At 41.9% G+C, this 23,664-nt stretch overlaps 2 protein-coding genes across 4 annotated transcripts; both read left to right on the top strand.

The window, feature by feature from the left end:
• The first annotated feature begins 2,789 nt into the window (after nucleotides 1–2,789).
• Nucleotides 2,790–14,311, top strand: scrn2 (secernin 2). 3 transcript variants are annotated; one of them, XM_085410849.1, is made up of 9 exons: nucleotides 2,790–2,984; nucleotides 4,104–4,266; nucleotides 5,433–5,614; nucleotides 6,013–6,212; nucleotides 8,304–8,519; nucleotides 8,612–8,777; nucleotides 9,858–10,038; nucleotides 12,155–12,311; nucleotides 13,846–14,309. In XM_085410849.1, exons 2-8 carry the CDS (start codon nucleotides 4,105–4,107, stop codon nucleotides 12,305–12,307), a joined length of 1,260 nt encoding a protein of 419 aa, XP_085266975.1. In that variant the 5' UTR covers nucleotides 2,790–2,984; nucleotide 4,104; the 3' UTR covers nucleotides 12,308–12,311; nucleotides 13,846–14,309. The 3 variants fall into 3 exon arrangements, with proteins under 3 accessions (XP_085266975.1, XP_085266974.1, XP_085266976.1); XM_085410848.1 differs by lacking the exon at nucleotides 2,790–2,984 and adding an exon at nucleotides 2,991–3,419 and having other exon boundaries at nucleotides 13,846–14,311; XM_085410850.1 differs by lacking the exons at nucleotides 2,790–2,984; nucleotides 13,846–14,309 and adding an exon at nucleotides 2,991–3,419 and having other exon boundaries at nucleotides 9,902–10,038; nucleotides 12,155–12,294.
• Nucleotides 14,312–17,411: 3,100 nt separating this feature from the next.
• On the top strand, nucleotides 17,412–22,210 carry LOC146668820 (uncharacterized). The gene is made up of 4 exons (XM_085410847.1): nucleotides 17,412–17,571; nucleotides 18,434–19,062; nucleotides 19,193–19,300; nucleotides 20,360–22,210. Exons 2-4 carry the CDS (start codon nucleotides 18,442–18,444, stop codon nucleotides 21,563–21,565), a joined length of 1,935 nt encoding a protein of 644 aa, XP_085266973.1. The 5' UTR covers nucleotides 17,412–17,571; nucleotides 18,434–18,441; the 3' UTR covers nucleotides 21,566–22,210.
• The last annotated feature ends 1,454 nt before the right edge of the window (nucleotides 22,211–23,664 follow it).

Below are 23,664 nucleotides of genomic sequence, written 5' to 3'. Positions count from 1 at the left end.
GAATAAAACAGGTGATATATATATAAGTTCAATGAATGAGGCTTGAAAATGGATTTCACTATTCAGTGATGACATCACGGTGGCTCCTGTATCTTTATATGGTTGGAAGGTTAATTTAATTTATTTTGTACCTATTTTCTGTGCCTAACTTTCTATCTCTGGTACTTGAAGGCAACATTATGAGTTTTCCAGCCTGACATGTGGGCCCAGAAGCAAAAAGCACAATAATGGATGTATTTTAACAGCTTCAAAACAAATATAAGGGAGGTTTAGGACTCACTGGGAAGCTTTGATACAGAACTTGTCTCCTGCCGTCAGTGCAGAGGGTTTTTTTCTGCTGATGAAACAAGAAAACCGACAGAGAGAAATGGGTCATCAATCAATGCTTTGCAAACAGCAGGTGGAAGCTGGTGGGGAGTGAGTTTGTCTCCGACGACTGAGACAGGGAGTGTCAGAGACATAATTCAATGAAACACCAGTGATGGGAGACACCCACTCTATAAACCACTGACACACATGAATTCGCCCAACTTTAATTACACTGATTAGCCAACATGTGAGCCAGAGTGCTGCTAAAAAGCAGTGGCGTACACAGCGTTGGTGTCACAGCGCCAAAGAAGGTGACTTGTTAAACTGCGAAATAAACACAAATGTCTTTACACATCTTATTTTTTCACCCACTGCTCAAATGTAGTAAACAGCAATTCTGATTCCATTTCACTGTTGACCTTATGTTTCCACTGCATTTAGTAGAGAAACACTGTAAAAAGTCCTGTGATGGACTGTCCATGATGCACCCGGTCCTTCTGTACAGAGATATTAAACAAGAGGATTTTCAGGATTATTATTTAAAGTTGTGGTGGCAACTGGAAGCCAATAACCAGTGAGGTGGGGAAATAAATATAAGATTAACACAGGCTGTTGTGCAGCTTGATGTCCTAATATAACTCTAAATATAGACTTATACTCATATAAACTCCAAAGTCTTTGTCAGTTAAATTATCTTATTAGCTTTGTGGCTTGCTGGCTCGTCCATTTTTCTACTTACCTGTGTTTAAGATGAGCCTCAGCTTTTTAGCTATGACTTTGCAGGTTATAAAAAAGTCACCATTTATATTACTTGGAAGTTAATATTAACCTACCTTTCCATGTTAGAAACATGCTAATCTAAAGGACTAATTCTAGTTACTATGATGTCGCCCTTTTGTTTCTAAACTCTACATTCTAAAGCCTCACTATTAGCATTTTTACTGAAGTGGAAGTGGCTGTATTTAAACAATAGGCTGGAATGTAAAAATCATCAGCTAACAGTAATAAGCTTTGTTAGGAAGCTGCATATATGACGTTTACAAGTGCATCACAATGGCACAAACAGATGCTAATTAGTGCTAAGTGCTAAGTGCTAATAAATACTAGAAATCAGCCACCAAAAACTGAAGCATGAAGTTCTTGGATGCACTTTTACGTCACAGCAAGTCAAATTATTTGTCAGATATTTCCATTAAAGGTCTGACAGACAGGTCCAGTTCAGTGACTCCAGTTAGTGGAGGTAAAGGTAGTGCTGTGTGATACTTCAAATATTTGTCTGATACACTCTGGTTGGGATTCAGCCTCAAGTGCTCATTACAGAAACCCAAATTTTTAGTCTTAATTCATTTCGGTCTCATAGGTTGGGGTTACAAACTGTATATAAAAGATGGTGTTCTAAGAAACCGTCCTACTTTGGCAAATCGTCCTACCTGTATTATAATTTGACCGTGACTTCTGACTAATCCAAACCATAACCATAAGAAATATTTACAATGGGTTAAAAAATGAAGTTAATTTGGGTTTTGTGTTGTGCATATGCGCAGCGTATGTGCAGAAATGATTTGTGAGGTAGGATGGATTCCCAGAACAGATGGACGTAACGTAACATCACCCATTAGTTAGCCGAATGTTTTCAGCCATCACCATCTTGGAGTTTTGAAAAGCAAGGGGTGAGTTTGACTGGGAAAACAAAGTCGCCACACTGATTGGCTGACAACCTGTGACCAACAAATCCATGGTTTATAAAGTATCCATCACTGAGACTTTAAAACTAGGAACTGAGATCTCACTGAGGTCACACAGAGAGGGAGCTGGGGGCTGTTTTCCCCATTTATTAACCAGAAGTTGTTTTGCAACCAGAGCAGTCGCCCCCTGCTGGTCAGTCTGTAATTACCACTTTTATGTAGTCTGTAGTTAGTACTTGATGTGTGCTTGGATATGCTGTATATATGACATATTTCGTAAAACAGCCCTCAAAATCAAAACACCACAGGCTGCGATATCCTGGGTTTAAAACAGTAGATCCTACATTTCCCACGATGCCACTGATGTCATCATAGGGCTTATATGTTTTTTGTTTTGTTTTGTTTTTTTTCAGGCTTGTGAAAGTTTCGTGTAAAGCAAACAGTTTTTACTGACCTGTGATTCTTATGAAAACGTTAACTTGTTTACTTTAGTGAGTGCAAGCTAAGAGGTTTGTCCGGCTCATCCTTTAAGTCACACAGACATGAGGTCATAAGTGTAGCTCAGAAGCATTTTGCATTTAATTATACTTGTTTACAGTCTTTGTTTGTATTGAGCGAATAAATAAAAAACAAACAAACAGACTTGATTTGTTGCTTCCACGGTGGAAACAGCGGATTGTAAAAACTTGCAGTGTTTGCAGGGATTTCCTCGAAGGTGGATGTAATTATGATCGTGTTGACTGCGGGTTTGCAGATAAACAGGCGAAGGGGAGGCAGACTCATGATGAAGAGCTACCTCATCGCTCAGGCCTGCTGTGCAGCTTTGCACAGGTGTGGACTGGACTCTGTGAGACGGTGAGCTGTGCTTGTGGCCAGACGAGACGAGACCTTTAAGTACAGACCTTTGGATTTCTTCGTCACGTGACTGCTCTGTATCTACAACCTGCCTTCTCCCAGCCGGCCGTGCGCGCTCACCATTGAAAAACAAAGGTAAACATTTTCTCCAGCACCACCCGCCGCTGCCTAGCTCTACTTTACGCACTATTATCCCCGAAATTGAGCCCCATTCTCACCCCCCAGATTAAAAGCGAAAGGACACGAAGAGACAGGCGCGTCGCTACTCCGGAGAGAGGGACGGGGAGTTGATAGTGTGGGCCTTATCTCTGAAATAAACACTGATCGCAAAGCGAGCTCCGTCACAGGCTACAGCTGCGATTAGCCGGGGCACTTTGGGTGACATTGTTTCCGGAATGTGAGCGATTCGTGGTCGCAAACGAGAGAAAAGGAGCGACAATAGAGCAACGTGGCGGCCGGATTTGTGAAGATTACAGTCAATAAAGTGCTCTGCACAAGACTGCCTCCTAATCCCTGTGTGAAAGGGATGGGCAGTGCACCGGCTGGATCTGACTTTCTGCAGAAAGCTGGGTGGGGAATGGAGAGAGCTGTTCCTCTCTGATCCACACATGCACATTATGGTTACAGCAGGGTGTAGTGCTGCAGATCCAACACAACGTCAGACTCTTATGATTAGTTTCAAATCAGCTTGTTTACACGAGGCCGTGAAATCAGTGCTGCTCGTGGTGCTTCTTTAGTTCACTCCCCACCAGGGGCGTTTACGGGTTTTTTAGGGGTGTCACGAAGGAACGACAGGAAATCACAATACTTGGATCAGATGAAAGTAGAGCGTATTGAAAATATGGTGGATCCTCGTGCTCTTAATCAGATGGTATTTGGTGAAAAGTGGCTGCACGAGACTTTATACACAATTTTGTGTTCAATAACTGTTCAGAAAAGTGGTGAAACAGTACAGAAATATGCTTAAAATACCAAAAAGGTTAATCACTGGGTTATAATGAATGATTCATTAATGTGTGAATCACTTTAACGTTAAAGTTGGAGGTGATTTTAATAACTGCTTGAGCAGCTTTATCGCTGATTCTGTCATGTCACTTGGCATTGTGAGATTAACAGTACCAAGTCGGGTTTCTGGATACCACTACTCTTAAGTGCGTGTTTGGGTAGGGCGGGGGGGTGGGGGTCAATCACGCCGCTGTTCCCCACAGCCAGCCACACTTCCTTTTTTTTTTTGTTTCTGTGTCTTTGTTGCAGGATGGCAGAGCCCCCCATGTCATGTGACTGTTTTGTTTCCTTGCCCCCTGGCTCTCGTGATGACCATGTGATTTTTGGAAAGAACTCAGACCGTCCTCGAGATGAGGTGCAAGAGGTGGTCCACTACCCTGCAGCCTCCCACCCTCCAGGCTCCATGCTGGAGGTAAAGCAGCGCAGGAAAAGCCGCAGCTGCTGCTGTGTTTTAAATACACCGTCTGACTAATACATTTCATATCTGTTGGGTTCAAAACAACCTTTTTCAAGGCTGAAGTCTGAAGCAGGGATGTTGAATATTTACACACGGACTTCATGTGGAAACCTTTCCTGTTAATAATTAAAGAGAAGCAACTGTGATGAAATACTTTATCCTGTTAGCTCAGCTAGGTCAGCGCAGCCAAGCTTCACATTAATGCATTTTGTTTTTAATAGGAACCAGGGTCGATACTTGTGGTTGCAAAAACATTTACAGTCCTACAGAAGTCAGTAACAACTTTCCTGCTGGGTTTCTGAGCTCAGCCACTAATTTCAGGTCATACAGAGTAAAACAAATAGATTTTAGTTAAGTAGATGTTGTATATTTTGTTAATTTAAGGGGATATCTTGGGTTTATTCGTTGGTCAACAACTTGTGATCGATAACAGCCGATTAGTGTTTGGTTTCACAGGCATTATCGTCCCTCGGTTTTCACATCCCCTTTGAAACCACAGCGAAAAAACGCTCATCACTGGGTTTCAAAACTGGTCTTCAGATACCAGTGGGTAATGGCGCACTGGCTTTATCCGTCTTGTATAGTGTCTGTGCTCTGAATACATTGTTTATAGCTGTTTTCAGCTCATGAAGCAAAGTATGCATCACAGTGATCTGATGGTGCTGTGGGGTCTAATGATGTCCTTATGATAAGTTGTTGAATGCATTACTGGAAAGTAAAACATTATAAAAAAAAGTCCAGGTTTCTGAGAGTGTATTGCAATCCTGGTGACCCTAATGTTAAATTAGCCTTAGGATAATTTAACATGCAGGTAGAATACAAATCTTTTACCTTTTCATTGTATCCTGACAATTGCTGGATATTTAAGAGCCTGACTAAATGAGTGATGATGTAAGTGAACTGTATCTAACACTGGATCGTGTGCTTGTACTGCTTTTTGTCATCGTTGATCTGAATGACCCGAAACATCTGTTTGGGATTTTGGTACTAAGATATCTTTTTCCTTTTCTTCCACTGTTATACATCAATATGTGCACATTTGTAAGAAAATGTTGTTCATGCTCCACTGTTCATACCTGAAGCCACAATCCTTTTTTTTTCTTCTTCTTTGCAATCTGCAGTGCACGTACATCCAGATCCCTCAGGTGGAGCAGACCAACGCGGTGGTCCTCAGCAAACCTGCATGGATGTGGGGAGCTGAAATGGGCGCCAGTGACAAAGGGGTCTGTATTGGGAATGAGGCAGTCTGGACCCGAGAGCCCGTCGCACCGGGAGAGGCTCTGCTGGGCATGGACCTTGTCCGGTGAGCTGCTGAAAACTTTTGATATTTCTCAGAAATTTGTATGGATTAAGAACAGGATATCAATAAAGGGAAAATAATCCAACTGCTGACTGCACCTTATTAAAGTTGGATTGCATGTATTCAGTAGAAGTACTAAGTTAATCCTCTGAGGCTTTGATCAGAAGGGTGTGTAGATTGTCACTAGCATGTTATGGCAGGTGTAGAGATGACTGTTGAAGTTATTCTGTGTAAAAATACTCAAGCAGCAAAGAGAGACTCTTTAACTGATCAGCTGTTCTCCAATGCACACTTCAGAGCAGTTAAAGTGAATTCATGGTGTGTGAAACTGATCAAACACTAGATAAACAAATAGACGAAACCTGGCACACACATAACCTAGCATGGGTTCTGATCATCAGACTGGGGCTGGAGCGTGGTGACAGTGCCCGGGCAGCACTGACGGTGATCACCAGCCTCCTGGAAGAGCATGGCCAGGGCGGGCAGTGCAGGGAGGCTCCCGAACCCTTCAGCTACCACAACACCTTCCTCCTTGTGGACCGCAGTGAGGCTTGGGTGCTGGAGACAGCCGGGAGGCTTTGGGTGGCACAGAAAGTCTCAGGTAAGGACCAAGGGTTGAAAAGACTAAAGAAGTAACAACTGTGAGCCAAAAGTTCAGGCCTCACGTTGCTCTGGCTTAAAGGGGGAGGTGCTAAAAGAGTTTGTTTCTGTGCACTCACTGCAGTATAGTATGGCAGCCAAAAGTTACCTTATATGGATCAAAGGGATCATCCCGCTAATTTATCAGCTAATGCTAGTCAGTGTGATTAGTAAGCTACATTCACAGACTGTATGGGTCCAATGTAAGGAGACACCTATCGGGTAATTAGTGCAGTAACATACTAATAAGAACAAGAATGTTGTTCACCAGAACTGAAGTACAAATGTCTTGGAGGTCTGTACCACACAGTTGTTGCCATACTGTTGGTCAGATAATCCATTCAGGTCTCTATCAGGGCACCTGTTCATCAATCCAACCACGTCCCCAATATAGGTCCAAGTAGATGAGTTTAAAAAAAATTTCCACCCCACTCAGTGTTGATATGAAGGGGTGATCATCCATAGAGCTCAAAATTACTGAATGTGCTTCATTTATAACCACATCCAGCTTTTTTCTCCGGTTGTTATAATTGAAGCAAAGATTTTGTGTTTGAAAGCAGGTGCGATTCCTTAGTAACAGTCGTAACAAGGACGAGGATGTCTTTAAAAGTTCATGGTGTGCATGCACCAACATCTCCTTAGTGAAATTTTTATAAAGCCTCTTATTGCATGCTTGCTTAAAGGATTTTATTTTAGAGGGGGGAGGGGAACAATCCTGAAACCTGTTCTCGAACAGAGATATTGAACAACAGTTTCATCCTCTGAGGATGATGAATATCTATGCGTACGTCTGTCTCGACTGATTATCAGTCTGTCCTTGCCTTGCTGCTAACATGGCAGAAGCGTCTACAGGAGAGGTTAAACTCTGTGTGGTCTGTAGATTGCTTAGAGACCACACAGAGGAACAGAGCTTAAACACTTAAACACTTGGAGGGAAAAGGGTCTCATGCTAGACTTCCTGTTTTTTTCCTCTGCTTTTAACTTTTTAACCTTATATTTTAACAGTTTGCTTTTAAAACTTGTGGGCACAGAAATTTAGTTTAAATGGAGTTCTCAGGTTTGCTCCTCTGCTGGTTTCCACAGGGATGTGTGTGCTCTGTTATTTATCCTCTGCACAGATGTGTTACAGAGTATGATGATAACAGGACCATGTTAAAGTACGCAGATGGGGTTGTTCTTGTCAGTCAGCTCCAGGACAATGAGACCAGCGTTGGTCTACTACTCTACTTCACTGTGCTCACAAACATCCAGTTTGAGTCAGGAAGAAGATGTATTGACTCAAAGCTAAAACCTTTAGGAATGCCACTGCCTAATTGCTTTCGATTGGCTATTTATTAGTTCACATGAATTTATCTGCATTTGTAAACCGTAACCGGTGGGCAGAAAAGTAAATCCTAATTTTTGATATCCCCTCAATGCACCAGAAAGCAGACTGAGCAGAAATCGGTGTGAAAAACAGGACGTCAGCTTTAGTTTTTTTGGGCAAACTGCTTTTAGAAAGACGAAATCATGAGCTTTTAATAAGTCTGTCTTTGTGGGGTTGTTGTCTCTGATGTTTTTTTCTCTGGTTTCAGTGTCTATCTTTAATGAATAGAAAGAAAGTGTTTAGCTGATAGATGTGCTACACATCTGCAGTGACTCCAGGTGATCCCACCCCAGAGCTTTAGATCCACTTTGTTAATCTAGCTTTCTTCTGATTGGCTGCCCCTCAGCTCTGTATCACATCACACAGAGCCAAGTGTAAAAAAAACTGTTTGTGACTGTGTGTTTGCAGCGGTCTGTGTGTTTAACAAACTCAAATAAAAAAAGTAAACTAGGTCCATTCTTGTGATAAGACTGGCCTCCTGGCTGAAATCAGGTTCTAGCAGCTGAGAATGCATGTATGGGAATGCATGTATGGGAATGCATGTATGGGAATCCTCATGGAGTGATTTTTATCAGCTGCAATCAATCTGCTTTGTGTGAAACATACACACAAACAGAGCTTTTCTGGCTAAATAGGATTTCAGTTGATCTGGTATCTCAAAGACTGACATCTACCTGCTTCTTCCAGAGGGTGTTAAGAACATCTCCAACCAGCTCACCATTGGCAGCGAGATCTCCACAGAGCACCCGGACCTGCGGAGCGTGGCCAAGGCTCAGGGCTGGTGGGACGGTGAGGGAGAATTTAACTTCTCGCATGTGTTTAGTCCCGAGAACCCGCCGGCCAGGATGGAGCTGGCCAAGCAGCGCTACAGGGGAGGCACGGAGCTGCTCCAGCAACACGATGGTAGGTACAGAGCTCGGCGGAGCGTAGAGCTGCCGAACATGACGATAACTTCTCTACAGAGACACTCAGCTCTTTGTCTGTCCTGCTTTCAGGATCAGTGACGGCAGAGGTGATGATGTCCATTCTGAGGGACAAACCCAGCGGCATCTGCATGGACTCTGGAGGTTTCTGCACCACAGGCAGCATGGTTTCCATCCTGCCCAGAGACACCGCTCTGCCCTGCATCCACTTCTTCACTGCCACCCCAGACCCATCCAGGTTTGCCACTCACTAAACTAAGAATTCCTCCACTTAATGCTACTTGAATAACCTGTTTTATCCACTATATGTTCATGGAACGATTATAATATTGTGAGATTAAAGGTCTGGAATTCCTCATAATTGTTTATACAACTTTAGTATTAAGTAAGTTTTAGAAAATTAAATGTAACAACCAGTTAATGTTTAAAAAGCATAAAATATGAATATGTGCTGACCATTAAAAAAGACATCTAAATTCCCCAAACGTCCCTCAAGGTGGTCACTTTGTGCACCTGTGGATTAATTCCAGAAGCCTCTGTGGAAGTCTAATTCTGACCATCTGTGATCTCAAACTTCCAGAGAGCAAACATCAAGTTTACTTAAACTGAGGAGTTTTTACGTAGATTTTATGCCGATTTTCGCTCAACTTTTGGTTGGTCTGCTCCACGAAGCACGCCGTAATAATATTAATTAAATGAAGACGGTCCCTGAGAGTTGCCACAGTGGACGAATCTTCATGTTTGATTTGGTGCAGGTTTTATACAAGATGCCCTTCCTCACGCAACCCTCACGCTTACCCAGACTTACAACCCTCGGAGGCTGGGTTTATGTTTTCTCCTGGTCTTAAAGTAGGCCACTAATAATATTAAGTTCATTAAAGCGCACTTTTTGGATTCTGTATATTTGGACATTTTTACATGGGAGTCTGTTGAGATTGGGGACAGAATCAAGTGGCCATTAGAGGACTGCAGTTTTTGCCGTTTGCATGTTCACTTTTCATTTCTCAGAGCCTGACGTTGCCCCTCACGTGTATCACAGATAGGCAAGTGGTGTGAGTGGGACTTGTAGTGGGCAATAAAATAGCAGAAGAGCTGGAAACAGTTTAGAGGATGATCTTGAAAGGGAGACTGAACAAATTGAAATCTTAAGCGACAGAACTTTATGAGCTCCTCTGATATGAAAGTGTGAAAAGTGTTTTCTTTCCTTTCTAATCTTTAATTTTCTATCCTCTGTATCTTCTTTGGGTTGATGGGAATTTCTGAGTCTCCTCTTTCTCTTTCCTCTTTCTCTCCCTGTCTAATCCTACCACCCTGCTAGGTCTGTATTCAAGCCTTTTATCTTCTCGGACTGTCCCACCCCAGTGCCGAGGGTGGTCTCCCCACAGTTTGGCCCGGACGACCCTGCGAGGAAGCAGCCTCGCTTTCAGAGCCAGGTGGACCGCAGACACGACCTCTACAAGGCCCATCAGGTGGCACTCAACACCATGGAGACCAACCCGGTGGGCACTGATGGATGACCTAGGTCAATGATAGTCCTGCACAGATAATGGCAGTGCATGAAGTTCCGGTTCACTGAGTAAACATTCACAGCAGGATCACTTTTTATTTATTTTCGTTAAAGAGTCGATCCGGATGAGTTGCTGCTGATAAATTACAGGCGAGTTGCACAACCCAGAGTAGACACTCCCAGTGCAGAGCCAAACACAACAGCACCTCACAGATGGTGCAGACAAGACACATGGCATCAGTGCAGACTAAACATAAACACACTACAAGTGCACATTCAAAGCCAAAGAGCAGGGTTTCAAACTGACACCAGAGAACTTCCAAACAGTTTTTCCATTTAGACATTTTAGCTGATTTCCTGTCTGGCATTATGTGCGTGATTACAAGCTGAACCTGAAGTCAGAGGAAGGTCAGCGCCCTGTTTGGGCTGGAATTTTGGCTCGGCACAAAATGAGCATACAAAATGTTTTTGTAGCTTTGCTAATGTTAGCTATCGAAAGCTGCTCATTACACCAAATAAGTGTTGTTTCCTTTTTTTACTCATGACTTCAACTTTTCTTTTGTAGTTTGAGGAAACAGTTTTTTCTCTTTAAAAAGTGACAAAGCCCGCCTTTAAAATTGGTCTGTTCCAATGCGGAAATGTTAGGACAAAGATCCAGAAGATGAAGAATTAAATGGAAATTATTCAGCGTGGATCTATTTAGTATTCGCATATATTCTGTTATATTTAATATTAAAAATGGCCAAAGTTTCAAATTATTATCTCAGCATGTGCACAAGTAATCCTATTCTATCTCTCTCTCTTTTTTAAACTCTTGTCTCTGTATGATGTCATAGAGAGTGGATATCCCTTATATCAGCGCTCCCCAACCCCCGGGCCACAGACCGGTACCAGTCTGTGAGCTGTTTGGTACTTAGCCGCAAAAGTTGAGGCTCGGCTGGGCTTAAAATAGTTTTTATTATTAACTCTGTTTCTCTGGGTCTTTTCCTGTGTGAATGAATAAGTTTTCTTTTCTTTTTTTGGTTTTATCTTGTTGTATTTATCCGCAGCACCATAAAGGCCGGTCCGTAAAAATATTGTCGGACATAAACTGGTCCGTGGTGCAAAAAAGGTTGAGCACTTATATGGCCATCGGCTCTGGCTGTGCATTTTAGTTTAGTTTTTATTTATATCTTGCTAAAATTTTCCTAACTTCTGTTATTCTGCAAACTCTGTTGCTACCATAGTTTGGTACTTTCTACATTTTCGTCAAGTGCAGTTTTTATGAAAACTAAACAGTTGTGTCGACGTCTCAGGAAACATGTTTTTTCATACTTGTGTTAGTTTTTTCTTTCCTGTTAGTTAACTAAAGTATATTCAAACTTTTGTTTGGAAGGTAAAGCCAATCAGGAAAGTTTGGTTTAAAGGGAGGTCACCTTAATGGGGGTGGAGCTAAAATATCTTTGTTTAGCTTGTCTAAAGCCTGTTCCAGTATACGGCCCAGTATACTCTACTCTACTAGAGTCCAACAATGAAACGGAGCACAGTTGTAAGGCTCCTTTTAACCAAACAGACTCTCCTTGGAGTTTATTCGCTGACCTCTCACTGGACTCCACACAGTATTCATCAGCAGTGCACCTTCCTCCACTGACTCAGAGACTCAGTTCTCTTATAATTCATTGAATATAACTTTTCTGTCACTCTTTCAATCATTGTTTGATGGTTGATTGGATGTTGGTGTAAATATTTTATCATTTCACATTTGTACAGAGCGCTGATTTATTATTTTGTTATTTTAAAATATAAATACGCCACGAGAGTGAATACAAAGTGCATTTTGTACACCACAGTGGGATTTGGGTAAAGAAAAGCAGGTCTGTAGTTGCGGTTATTCAGACTGCATCTCCCACCATAGACGTGGGGTTGTACTGGATTCAGGACTGTTTTCAGCAGGATCTGACTCCTTTTTAAAATCTGACTGAAGCTTATGATGATGAAAGACGCATCAATTTAGGAGGAGAAAGTAGGGTGTCACATCAAATCAGGTTTCACAGCTTTGTATGATCTAACCTGGGTGTTACTGTTATTCTCATGGCATCTCTGTGGGTTTTCTCTCTGTTCTGTCTCAGGATGAAGGTCTAGCTGTCTACAACATTTTAAGGGACCTGGAGTCTCAGTGTCTGAGCGAGATCGCAGCCATGCTCAGCGGAGAGATACCCGGAGAGGAACTGGGGGACTTATTTTTTGATTGCGTGGACACTGAGATTAAGTTCTACCAGTGAGGAGGTGGGAGGCTGCAGGGATGTATTAGTGTTGTATGATGTGCACGAATGAGCTTTAGGCTGGGATTATTGTCTCTTATGAATGCATACTGTCTTAATATATTCTTTTTAAACCAAATTTAACATGTATATGCAGGATGTTTTTTAAACATGCAAGACCTGCTACAAAAGGTGATTTCTTTCATGTCTACAGACAGTTAGGTCCATAAGTACTCGGATAATGCCACAACCTTTGGGAATTTATCATGAAATAAGAAGAGAACAGGCTTCACTTACCATCAAATTTGCCTGTTATTCAATTGCCAGTTACTTTTGTACCCCTGAAAATGGCGGGCTAAAAATAGCAATAGTTTTGTTAAACATGTTGAATTAAAGATAAAATTCCACACATCTCGTTTATTTGATTTGAATGAGCATTTTTGCCTTCACATATCATATATTATATTGTAATGCTCTCCTTTCTGAGCTACCAAAGAAAAGTTTTAGAGGTTTACAGATGGTGCAAAATGCAGCTGTTTGCGTTTTGACTAAAACTGGAAAATCTGAGCACATTACCCCTGTACTGAAATCCCTTCATTGGCTACCTTGTCAGGTTTAAGCAGATTTTAAGGTCCTGCTGCTCACCTACAAGGCTTTAAATGGTTTGGCACCTTCATACCTCTCTGATCTTTTGCACCTTTATGTTCGATCCCATGCTCTCCGATCTCAGGACTCTGGCCTTTTAAAAGTTCCTAGAGCCAGAACAAAGACTGTTGGAGAGCGTGCTTTTTCTCTTCATGCCCAATTTTTGTGGAACAACCTCCCTCAAGATATCAGGCAGGCATGCTCTGTGGAGGTTTTTAAAGACCCGCTTGTTCACCCTGTCCTACATGTCTTAATTCTATGCCTTTTAGTTTGTTTTTGTTTTTTCTACATTTTTATCGTTTTTAACTTTTGTTATGTTTTTAACTCGTTATTGCATTTTTAACTTGTATTGCTATGCATCACTTTTATTTATGTATCTCTTTATAGCTGTACAGCACTTTGTCTGAAAGCGCTTTATAAATAAAGTTATTATTATTATTATGTCCAAAGAAAAACTTGGAATGACCTTCAGATTACAAATAATTATCACTGAAGACTATTTACAAGAAATTCTGGCTCCTTGAAAGTAAAACATAAAGACATGAAGAGTGGCTCAGGACTTTTGCACAGTACCACATATTCAAGTTGAGAATTTTGCAATAGTTTTAATGGTAAAGTGGACACATCTTACCGTAATCATATAGTCTGCAGTGGTTAAAATGTAATTTAAGGTATTGAGATGATCATTTTTAAATCCCTTTTTTGATGAAAGATAAATTCTTTGACAGCGTCGTGAAGGTCAAACACGAACACAAAGCCTTTCATTTAGGAGGAGATATAAACGGTCAGAGAACTCAGAGGTTGTGATTCCTACTTATTGAAATATCCTCCTGTTAAAGTGGGATTTGCTGCTTTGCTCACAGCAAAGCTAATTAAGCTCCTAACTTGCTGTGTTTCATGGTTCTCTGTTACAGCGCCCTCAGGTGGATACTCTTTGTGCTCACAGAGTGGCAGGAGAAGGCCCTGGGACTGTTGCAGACTCCAGCGTTTCTCGTGTTGGCTTCCGCCTCACTTCTGCACCGCACATCTCTGTCCCCTTTCCATCCTTAACACAGAATGTCTTAACAGCACATGTGATTGGAGCATATTTATCATCCGTGTCGCCCAGGGAACAATGACTGCACCTCATTAGTGAGAAATATGATGTAGACTACACAGGCGCCTATGTAGAGCTGTGTGACGTTGCACAAATACTGTGAGTACGGCATTCGTTTAACTTTTTGTTTCATGTTGCAAATGAACGGGTTGTCATTCGTTTGGTGGCTCCCTGTAGGGAAGGATATAATAAAGTTAATAAAGTCCTGAGTGTGTTGTGAGCTTTTTGTTCACATTTGCACTAATGGTGGGTCTGCCTGGACGGTCAGCAGGGGCTGAGCTGAAGGAGGGTTTGGTTGCACAATAAAAACTGTGTCAGCAAAGCTGCATTGACTCATAGTGAAGTGAAAACAAAGATTAAAATATAAATTTGTGTAAAAAAAGAAAAAAAAGAAAAAACCCAAACAAATCTGCAATTATAGTATGGTGATCTATCTATAATGTACTTCTCATTAAAACAAAAATGTATCGCTTTGTTCTAGCAAAAATATTATTGGGATGTTGGACGCTGCATGAAATATTTTAGATATTGCAATTTAATTCAATGTTCTATTGTGAATATGTAAATTCAGTGTGTGTGTGTGTGTGTGTGTGTGCGCGTGCAACAGTGTTTGCCACCATCTAGTGGTTGATTGGATTTACTGCAATTAAGTTCACTCCACCTTTGACAAAATAAGAGCTTGGTAACCTTGACCACCCAAAAAATATGGTAAATGGCCTGTATTTGTATAGCGCTTTTACTAGTCCCCCCCTAGGGACCCCCAAAGCGCTTTACACACCCAGTCATCCACCCATTCACTCACTGGTGGAGGCAAGCTACAGTTGTAGCCATAGCTGCCCTGGGGCAGACTGACAGAAGCGAGGCTGCCATATCGCGCCATCGGCCCTTCTGGCCATCACTAGTAGGCGGTAGGTGAAGTGTCTTGCCCAAGGACACAACAACGGAGACTGTCCGAGCCGGGGCTCGAACCAAGAACCTTCAGATTATAAGGCGAACTCCCAACTCTTGAGCCACGATTGCCCCAAATCATAATTAAGTGTTATAATGAGGGTGACGTTATAAAGAGCATTAGTATAAATGAGCCTATCAGCATTATGGGTGTAAATATTTAAAGCGTTTAACCACATCTGACTGCCTTCCAGTGGTCTATTTATGCATGACAGTAACCCCATGTTTTGGTACGTTTATGAATTAATAAAACTAAAACAACCACAATGAAATTGAATAATTAAATTAAAAGATATTTTGCTTCTTTTAAAAACTGCTTTTATTACTAACAAAACTGAAAAGCTGATACAGTTTATTTCTAGGAGGACCCTATCACTGTGGAGGGGTTTGTAGGCCTCTGTTCAGCGTTGCAGTTCTGGGAGAAGAGAAGAGAGAAGTTCCCTAATAACAGTGGTATATATGACTTTCTCTGGGATGGAGTTACCGAGGGTCCCACCCTGCAGCAAGGCCTGGATAAGGGACTCTAAAAATAACACCTTTTGGCTGAAGGGCTCAGTTGAGGTAAGTCTGAATGAGCACAGGGGCCAGAGTTCCTGGAGGATGTGTCCTGACTACCTGGCCTTCTTGGACGGGGTGGTGGTAGGTGCCCCATCTGGGAACTCCTAAACGTGCAGTCTACTCAGTCTGTATCCTGCTTTGCTATCGGACTTCTTTGACAGGTTTCCTGTAACGAATACCATGTTCAAGCATACGGGTATCCCTAAGTGCGCTTGACAACAGGACCCCCAGGTTGTGAGTTGACATATATATTTTGAGGGTGCACCGTCTGTCAGAGACCTCAGTCAGGGAGATCTTCTCCAGAAGAACTCTGACAGCAGGATGGCTGTAGACAATAAGTGAAAATAGTAAAAAATACTAAATGTTCCACACGTCTGCTGAGGCGACTGGAGCAGCAACTGTAGGGTGAAAGGTGAAACGGAAGAGTGACTGGCCTTTTGATCTCCTGTGGCAGGCTGAAAGCAAAAGCAGTTCTAAAAGGTAGCTAAAGCAAAAACTCAAGTATGGGAGGAGTTTTGCGAAGCAATGGAGCAAGACTCCTTGAAGATTTTTGATGCTGCTTCCCCAGCAGATCACAGGGAAATATAATACTCTCACCACAACTGAGTGGTAGAAAGTCTCAGTGTCATTTACCTGCACACACTGAAGGGTCTCGGCTTCCCTAGGAACAGAGTTTGCTTATTCACTTTTGTGTGCCAACTTCCAGTTCAGCCCACTTTTGATGTGGATGCTTTGGTTTTGTCCTTTGGGGCAACTATGGCTCAGGAGCTAGAGTGGGAAGTATACTAATTGGAAGGTCAAGGATTCAGTCTCCTCCAGGCTGCATGTCAAAGTACCCTTGGAATGTTGAGTTAACCCCAGTATTGTAAGTGTGCATGAATTTTAGATAAGACAATATTAGATAAATGCTAGATAGAATAAAGTGTGTGATTGGGTGAACGAGGCTTGAGGCTTTGAGTGCTCAGTTAAAGTAGAAAAGCACTTTATATGGCTTAATGTAGCTGTCCTCTTCCCTGCATATGAAGTTAATCACCATCTCTCCAATCTTATCCACATTCAGAACATTCCAGACCAAAATCATCCTCTGCTCTGTCTTCCTCCTCTTCCTGCGCATTACTAACACATCTAACCACTGTAGAACTTTCATCAGAGTATTTCTGATGATGGCATGATGAGAAGTTGTTCTGAAGCTGTGTAAGGTAAAAAGAAATGGAGACAGCACAGTGCCCTGTGGAGTTCCTGTACTGCAGATCAGCGCCCAGTCTCACATGTTGGAAAAGCCTCCTGTCCTTGTGGCTGCAGAGCTGAATCAGGAAATCAGAGGATTGTTTTTGCCTGATGTGTTGGCTGACCAGTCACCTTGATCTCACAACAAAAAGGAATGACTTAAAGGTCCTCTCAGAAACCATACATCATCCTCTTCTACATACTGTGCTTTCACAGTATGCCAGTATGTACCCCACAATTATGTACTTATGTATACAGTGCCTCTCTGTGCCTCTGTTGTCTTGTATTTTCTGTGTAACTGAAGAAAATAAAGAAAAACATTTTTTAAAAAGACAATTAAATGTGAATTTTCTTACTTTTTGACGATAATTTCTTGTGTTTAAATGTTATCAATAAAGTTGCGTTAAAAAGTAGCCGAACCCACTTCTTCATCCCCGGGGGGAGATTAGAAAAACAAACCTCCTGGAATTCAGTCAGTGCCTGTTTTTTAAAATGCTGTCCGACTGTATTTAACATTTTGTGAATGTTTTTAGGAAACGTACTTACTGCTAAACATATTTTGAGCAGTTTTCCCTGGTTTAATTTACCCAAGGGAGTGTGTGTTTCCTGATTTGCAATGAAAGTGGAGTCATCCAGCGGAAATGGTAATTTTACGTTAGCTCGTTAGCCCACCGCGAATGCTGCTAAGTAGGTTAATCAAAAGCAGGGGCAAAGCTTTAATTCCTGCTGATTTAACTGCACTTTAGGACGAGAAAGTTTTCACAGACGCAGCGATTTTAGCTGGAAATACTATCCCGTCGATGATACAGTTGTAAGTTTGATATTTCTCCTTTTGCTAAAGCCAACTGAAGCTATTCCGTGGCCTGCTAACAGGCAGCTGCTGCAGCGAACGCTAACGTTCAACGCTGTTAACGTTAGCTCGGTCACGGCATACCGAAAGCTCCATTAAGCCAACTATCTAAGCTCTGGGATGCCTGAGCGTCCTTTCAGAGAATTCTACAGCAGGTGCTTTTACACGTAGTTTCTATTTAAAGACACACCCGCGCCTATACTGTTGGTTTGTGACTCCTGCTGTTTGTTCATATTTTAAAAAAATTTTATTTTATGTTTTGCTGGATATTTTTGTAGACGCATTGTGACCTACATTTGCTTGTTTCTTTCAATCCTGTTGTGATTATCAAGCATTTATGATCTAGGGGGGAATGTTTGTCAGTGTGATCTCTGAATGTAAACCGTAGTAGCATTGAACAGTGAGCTGGCCTGTTTTACCACCTCATAGGCCAGCTCTGCAGGCAGCATATGAGGCTATCTTCAGTTTAACCCCGACTTAGAAGAATTGCGAGGGTAGTTATTACCAGAACGCTATTAATGGTTTAGCATGAATGTGGCTTTCTTCTAACCTGACTCGATCACCATGGTAACTGATGCTAAACATTTAACCTGAGGAGTATACATGCGTCTGTCACATAACTGGCACAGAGACACACAGTTTAGAATCACAAATTTTTGGAGCCAATTTCTTTGGAGTACCGCCACAGGCACAGAACAACTGTAGAAATCCTGACATATTCCAAGTGGAGAGCACTTTGTTTGCCTTGTTAATACAAGATAAGTGGTTGTGTTTATTTGAAGTCGGACATTATTCAAGTTTATCCTCTTTTTGTATCACTCAGGTCTGAGGATGTACTCAAACAGATCTGAACACAGTTCCAGGCGGCAGTACAGCGAGAGAAGTTCACGGCAACGGGATGAATATGACAACAGATGGGAGAAAAGGCGTGACCCTCCCAGAGACATGCCACGGGAGTCGTATCATAAATATGGTGGGGATGGACGCAGCAGCACAGAGAGGAAAAGAAGTAGGGAGTACAGTGAGTCTCCGAAGAGGCTGTACAGCAAAGATACACTGAACAGGGACCGGAGCAGGAAGAGCCCGGCGAGGAGACGCATGTCTTCACCAGTGCGGGACCCCTCTGACAACAAAAAGCAGAGGTTTGCAGATGACGACGAGCGGGATTACAGGTACAGGCGTGAGGCTCAGGAGAAAACGTACAGGCCTTCACCGGACAGTTTTTCACGGTCGCATCTAACCAGGAATGTTGAAGATGCGTCACCACAAAATGAGGATTTCAAGTACAGGAAAACACCTCAGGACTCCAGGCACAGGCCTCTGCATGAGGAGTTCCCATACAGGCAGCTAAATGAGTTAACATACAGACGACTGTCAGGGTCTTACAAAGATGGAGATGAATATGAGAGGGGCCGGGATCCATCACAAGAGAGGGCACGATCACAGGAGAGGGTAAGTTTACATGATTGCTTAATGAGGGTTGGACAGGTTTCAATTGTGTGTTTGCATCAGTTTGAATAGTGTTTTAATTCCAAGTAATCATTTTGTGGTTTGATTAAAAATATTTATCCATGTCAAACAGAGTTATGTCAATCCCAGAGAGAGGACGGACAGTCCTCTCACTTCTGTATATGATGAGGATTATCGCCAAGCTGGAACAAGATATCCATTGAATGGTTCGAACCGACAGGTGGGTTTGACGTTACACATGTTGATAAATCTTTATCACTTCAGACATTATGCCTTGTAATTCCACTTGTCTCTGGCCACCAGATCAGAGCTTTACTGGCCCCTTGTGTGGTTTTACTGATTTGTAATAAAAGAAGCAAATATTCATTACATCATACGCTGCTGGGTAGCCGAATAACAACAACAATAATAATTAATACATGCATAATAAGACAGGTTTTATTACTGCAGTGTGGTAAATGCTGAGTGTATTTACCACACTGCATTCACTCCTGCATGTATCTGAGGGAGGAGGAGGAGGACCGGTGCTCCTCAGCCTGCAGTTTGGCTAATTGCAGAGAGTGTTTATTGTATTCTTGCATTATCCCAAATACTTCTTGAATATTTCTTGAATACTTCTACTGCATGAAACGTTACACTCATGCTGTAGCCACCTTGCTGTAGATTGGCACCTTCTCAGAAGTGTAACTCGAGTTGATAGGCCTATTTATTAGTAATAGCTTGGCACTTCACTTCAGCACACGTGTATTTCTTATTCTTTATGAACTTGTGAAATTTCTGACATGATGCAGAAATAGAAGTCTACCGAGCCAAACGCTTTTAACATTTTAATTTTGTCTGCATTTACAACATCTACAACACATGCAGCACAAAACACACAGTAAAAACACCACCATGAATATCAGTATATCTGGGCTCTGATCCCATAGCCCTGTTCACCTGTAACCTGACATAAATGAAATGACCACTCTAACGGTTTATCAATATGAGTGTGACAACAAAACGGGATGCACATCAAAACTGGCCTCAAAGCAGACAGAATATTGATTAACACAATAAACGGCTACAAGAAGAAAACAAGGTGTAATAGGCTGTAATTGTATTTCACTTGCTCATTATTCTGCAGTAGCTTTACAAATCCGCTCTCAGATGTCACGTACACTGCTGTTTCGTGTTTGATTTGCTTTCAGAAGTGTCTCAGAAAATTGTGTGAAAATGTTTAACTTTCCAGAGATTTGTTTGACTCTTATACCTGTGACGTTTGTGTGCTTCCCATCAGTCTTTTGAGAGTGATGCACCCAGTCGAAGTGCAGCTGTTTCTGAGCAGAAGTCAACCAAAGGCTTCCAGCGTTTCCTCGACGTGCTAAACAAGGGCGTGAATGTCGACGTTCTCACTAAGATTGTGACTCAGACCTCGGATGACGACGATCAACCCGTTTCTCAAACCTTATTACCGAGCCCTGCTGATCATCTGTGGTCTCCAACTCACAATGCTGGGAGGAATCAAGGAAGCCACCAGGATAACAGCTACTGGAGTGAAAGCGAAAGGTCCCGCAGACCAGTTTCCCCGCAGACTCATCGAAGGTCCATCAGCCCAAAACGGTGCCCACTCTCTGATGAAAAGCCCCTTCAGGGGAATGATGGCAGGGAAGCCTACTTCCGCAGCAGATCCAGGTCCCCCTTGGTGGTGGAAAGGGTGCCGCTGCCACCTGAGGATGAACACAAGCGTAGGCAAATGCAGGATGTGCTGCAGGCCATTGGCATGGATTTGGGATTTGAAGAGCTTGGCCAAATGTCTCATAGAATCCAGGAGCGGCTGTATGGGAAGAAGGATGGTGATTTGGCTCGTAAAGTTGTGAGGGAGAAGGGCACGGGGCGACCGATTTCCCCGAGACGTCAAAGTAGAGCATCATCATCATCAAGCAGATCTAGTTTTAGCCCCTTAAATCAGAATTATTACAGTAAAAAAGACTCGTACAGTGCAGAGAGGGATGTAACAGATGTGCATCAAGTATACAAATCTGCTGAGTATGACCAGAAGACGAGCAGCAGCACAGTACAGGACAGTAAGAACTGCGAAGGGAAATCTCAGGAGAGCGCTGCTGCATTACAACCATTTTCTCCTAATTCCTCATACCCTTCATCCAAACCTCCATCTGCTCCAGTGGTGCCGACGTACCCTCCGGTCAACTGCTCACCGATGCCATACCCACCTCCTGTGCCTCCACCAATGCCCCATGTTGGGCCGGGGGTTATTATGCCACCCTTCGTCCCGTACCCCGGCATCCCGCCTATGAACATGTATCCAACCATGCTCCCGCAAGCGAGCCACATGTTCCCGCATCACGTTAATCATCCACAGCCGCCGTATTTCAGCCAATCAAATGTAAGTGCAGTTCAGCCAGTGAACACAACGCAAAAATCCAAACCACTGACAAGGCCCCGCTGTTTGCAGGTTATTCAAACCAAAAAAAAGCCTAGATAAACGAGGCTGCGCAGGGTGGAAGTGAGACTTTGAAACTGACTGATGGAAACAGCTGGGCCTTCAGGGAGTCTCTTTTTAACCACAAAACACGCATTTGAAGCATCAGAGAACATCACAGTGAACATTTGCAAGCAATCAGTCCAGCAGCAACTAAGAGAACAACACAATGACATTATCAGCTACTGTATCGTGAGTTTGATGACAAACTGTAGGTGGTGCTGCAGCTCTTCTTGATTCTCGGTCTGCTCTCATACCCATCACACATTCACTAGTCTGCCACAACATTAAAACTGCCGACAGTGGAAGTAGCAACAGCTCGGGTCCTTGAATTCACACGGATGCTATTTTGACATTGTTACAGCTTTGATGCAGACCAGGCATTGGGCTGATGGCAGCAGCCTCCTCTTGTATGGCAGTGCAGCCCGTTATACTACAACAAGTTATTAAGCCAGCCTACGAAGCTGGACCACTGTAATTCTCAGAGGTTCACAGGACCCAAAGGATCCACTGCAGCGTCCGCTCGGAGGTCCTGCATGCATGCCTGGACTCCTCAGGCAGTATGAAGCAGGTGGTTTTAATGTTGTTTGGTTGGTGTAGCTTATAATAGCCCGGTCACTCTAGGAAAAAAAAAAAAAAAAAAACAAATACTGAAAGTACAAAAATGTGTTATTTTGTTAACGTTTTACTAAAATTTGATGCATTTTATTTTTGTGGACATCATATTTGTCTTTATATAGGAGCCTTTATGTTCATTAATTAGCTCAAAGGCCAACCTACAACTACAAGACATGCTCTACACTTCTGTCTCTTTACATATTTTTCTTATTCTGTAAACATGCAGAAATTTGCTGTATAAATATTGAACTGGATAATATTAAACAAAAAAGCAAATACTTTGACTGTGTGCTGAGTTATTGAACGTGTACAGATTTACTGTGGCGCTGTTCTCGCCACAACTAACCTGAAAGGCTCTGTAATAGAAAATATGAATTTCCAATTTTGTTTTTAAACAATGATTTAATCAATGAATTTGACTGACGTTTTAAACCCAGAGCACATTTCCTTTACAGGAGAAAAAAGCCTTCGGCCAACGAGAGAGGCAAAACTGGTTTCAGCTGTTAACCTTCAGTTTAGTCCAACCACAAGCAGCAGATAGGAATACAAATGTTTTTTTAAAAGCTTTATAAAATCATGTTAAAATGTCTAAGGTAGGGGAAATTTATTTGAAATAATAATTTAGAATTATTTTGGTTAAAAGGTTTAAATTATAGAGGCTGTATAAGATGCTCTATAGATGCTTTATAAGCAATACTACTCAAAAATGAAATTACCGTTATAGCAGCCAAAACATGAAAAAGTACTTTGGTCAATAAAAGAAATGAATATAACAAATTAGCTCACAAAGTAACAAATTTTAATAAATAATGGCATTTTCAATATAAAATTAGAGCAGTAATATTGAATAAAGTATTTGGATATATTTCTAAAAATGTGATTTTTAAAATAGAGCCAAGACTCAACATGTAACTTTAAATAATAGTGAGGTGAAGTTAATCATAATAATAATAATGATGATGATAGCCTTATTTATGGAGAAAACAGTGTATACAAAATGCTTTGAAGCAAAATACTAACTTCAAACAGAAAAGATCAAATTAGAGCTTTTAGGCTCCAGACCCTCACGACCCTGAAGGAGGACAGTAGAGGATAAATGACTGAATGAATGAATGTGTGTATATAATGAAGGGAAATATACTGAGTGAAGAAAAAGGCATGTTGCAACTGCAATTTTTTCTCTAAGGTTTAATCTCAGGAATAATGGTTCAATACATCGTCATAGTTAAAAAATAAAAAAAATAAACTGATGTAGAGAGCATTTACAAACAGCTAAAAGGTGCGGAGTAGTTGTTAGTTTAAAACCATCTGAGGCTGGAGTCTGAAGGGCAATCTTTAAACAGCGATAGTGAAATGTTTTTGCTTCTAAATGCATTTATTTTTATAAATAGTTTTATTTGGTAAGTAAATTTATAAAATGATAATTCTTTGCAGCCCAGGAATCTTTTTTTTTTTGGAGGGGGGCGCTTACGACCACCTGACCT

This window comes from Rhamphochromis longiceps, linkage group LG6, assembly GCF_057381845.1.
Source record: "Rhamphochromis longiceps isolate RC_006_pf linkage group LG6, R_longiceps_female_GT1.1, whole genome shotgun sequence".
NCBI classification, from domain to species: domain Eukaryota; kingdom Metazoa; phylum Chordata; class Actinopteri; order Cichliformes; family Cichlidae; genus Rhamphochromis; species Rhamphochromis longiceps.
This window is presented reverse-complemented; position numbering and strand designations above follow the sequence as displayed.

Coding starts and splice junctions, on each gene's coding strand:
- scrn2 (XM_085410848.1), top strand. CDS start 3,376: ATGGGCAGTGCACCGGCTGGATCTGACTTTCTGCAGAAAGCTGG. Junction 6,213..8,303: donor GGTGGCACAGAAAGTCTCAG/GTAAGGACCAAG, acceptor TGCTTCTTCCAG/AGGGTGTTAAGAACATCTCC. Junction 8,778..9,857: donor GCCACCCCAGACCCATCCAG/GTTTGCCACTCA, acceptor CCACCCTGCTAG/GTCTGTATTCAAGCCTTTTA.
- LOC146668820 (XM_085410847.1), top strand. CDS start 18,442: ATGTACTCAAACAGATCTGAACACAGTTCCAGGCGGCAGTACAGCGAG. Junction 19,063..19,192: donor GGGCACGATCACAGGAGAGG/GTAAGTTTACAT, acceptor CATGTCAAACAG/AGTTATGTCAATCCCAGAGA. Junction 19,301..20,359: donor TGAATGGTTCGAACCGACAG/GTGGGTTTGACG, acceptor GCTTCCCATCAG/TCTTTTGAGAGTGATGCACC.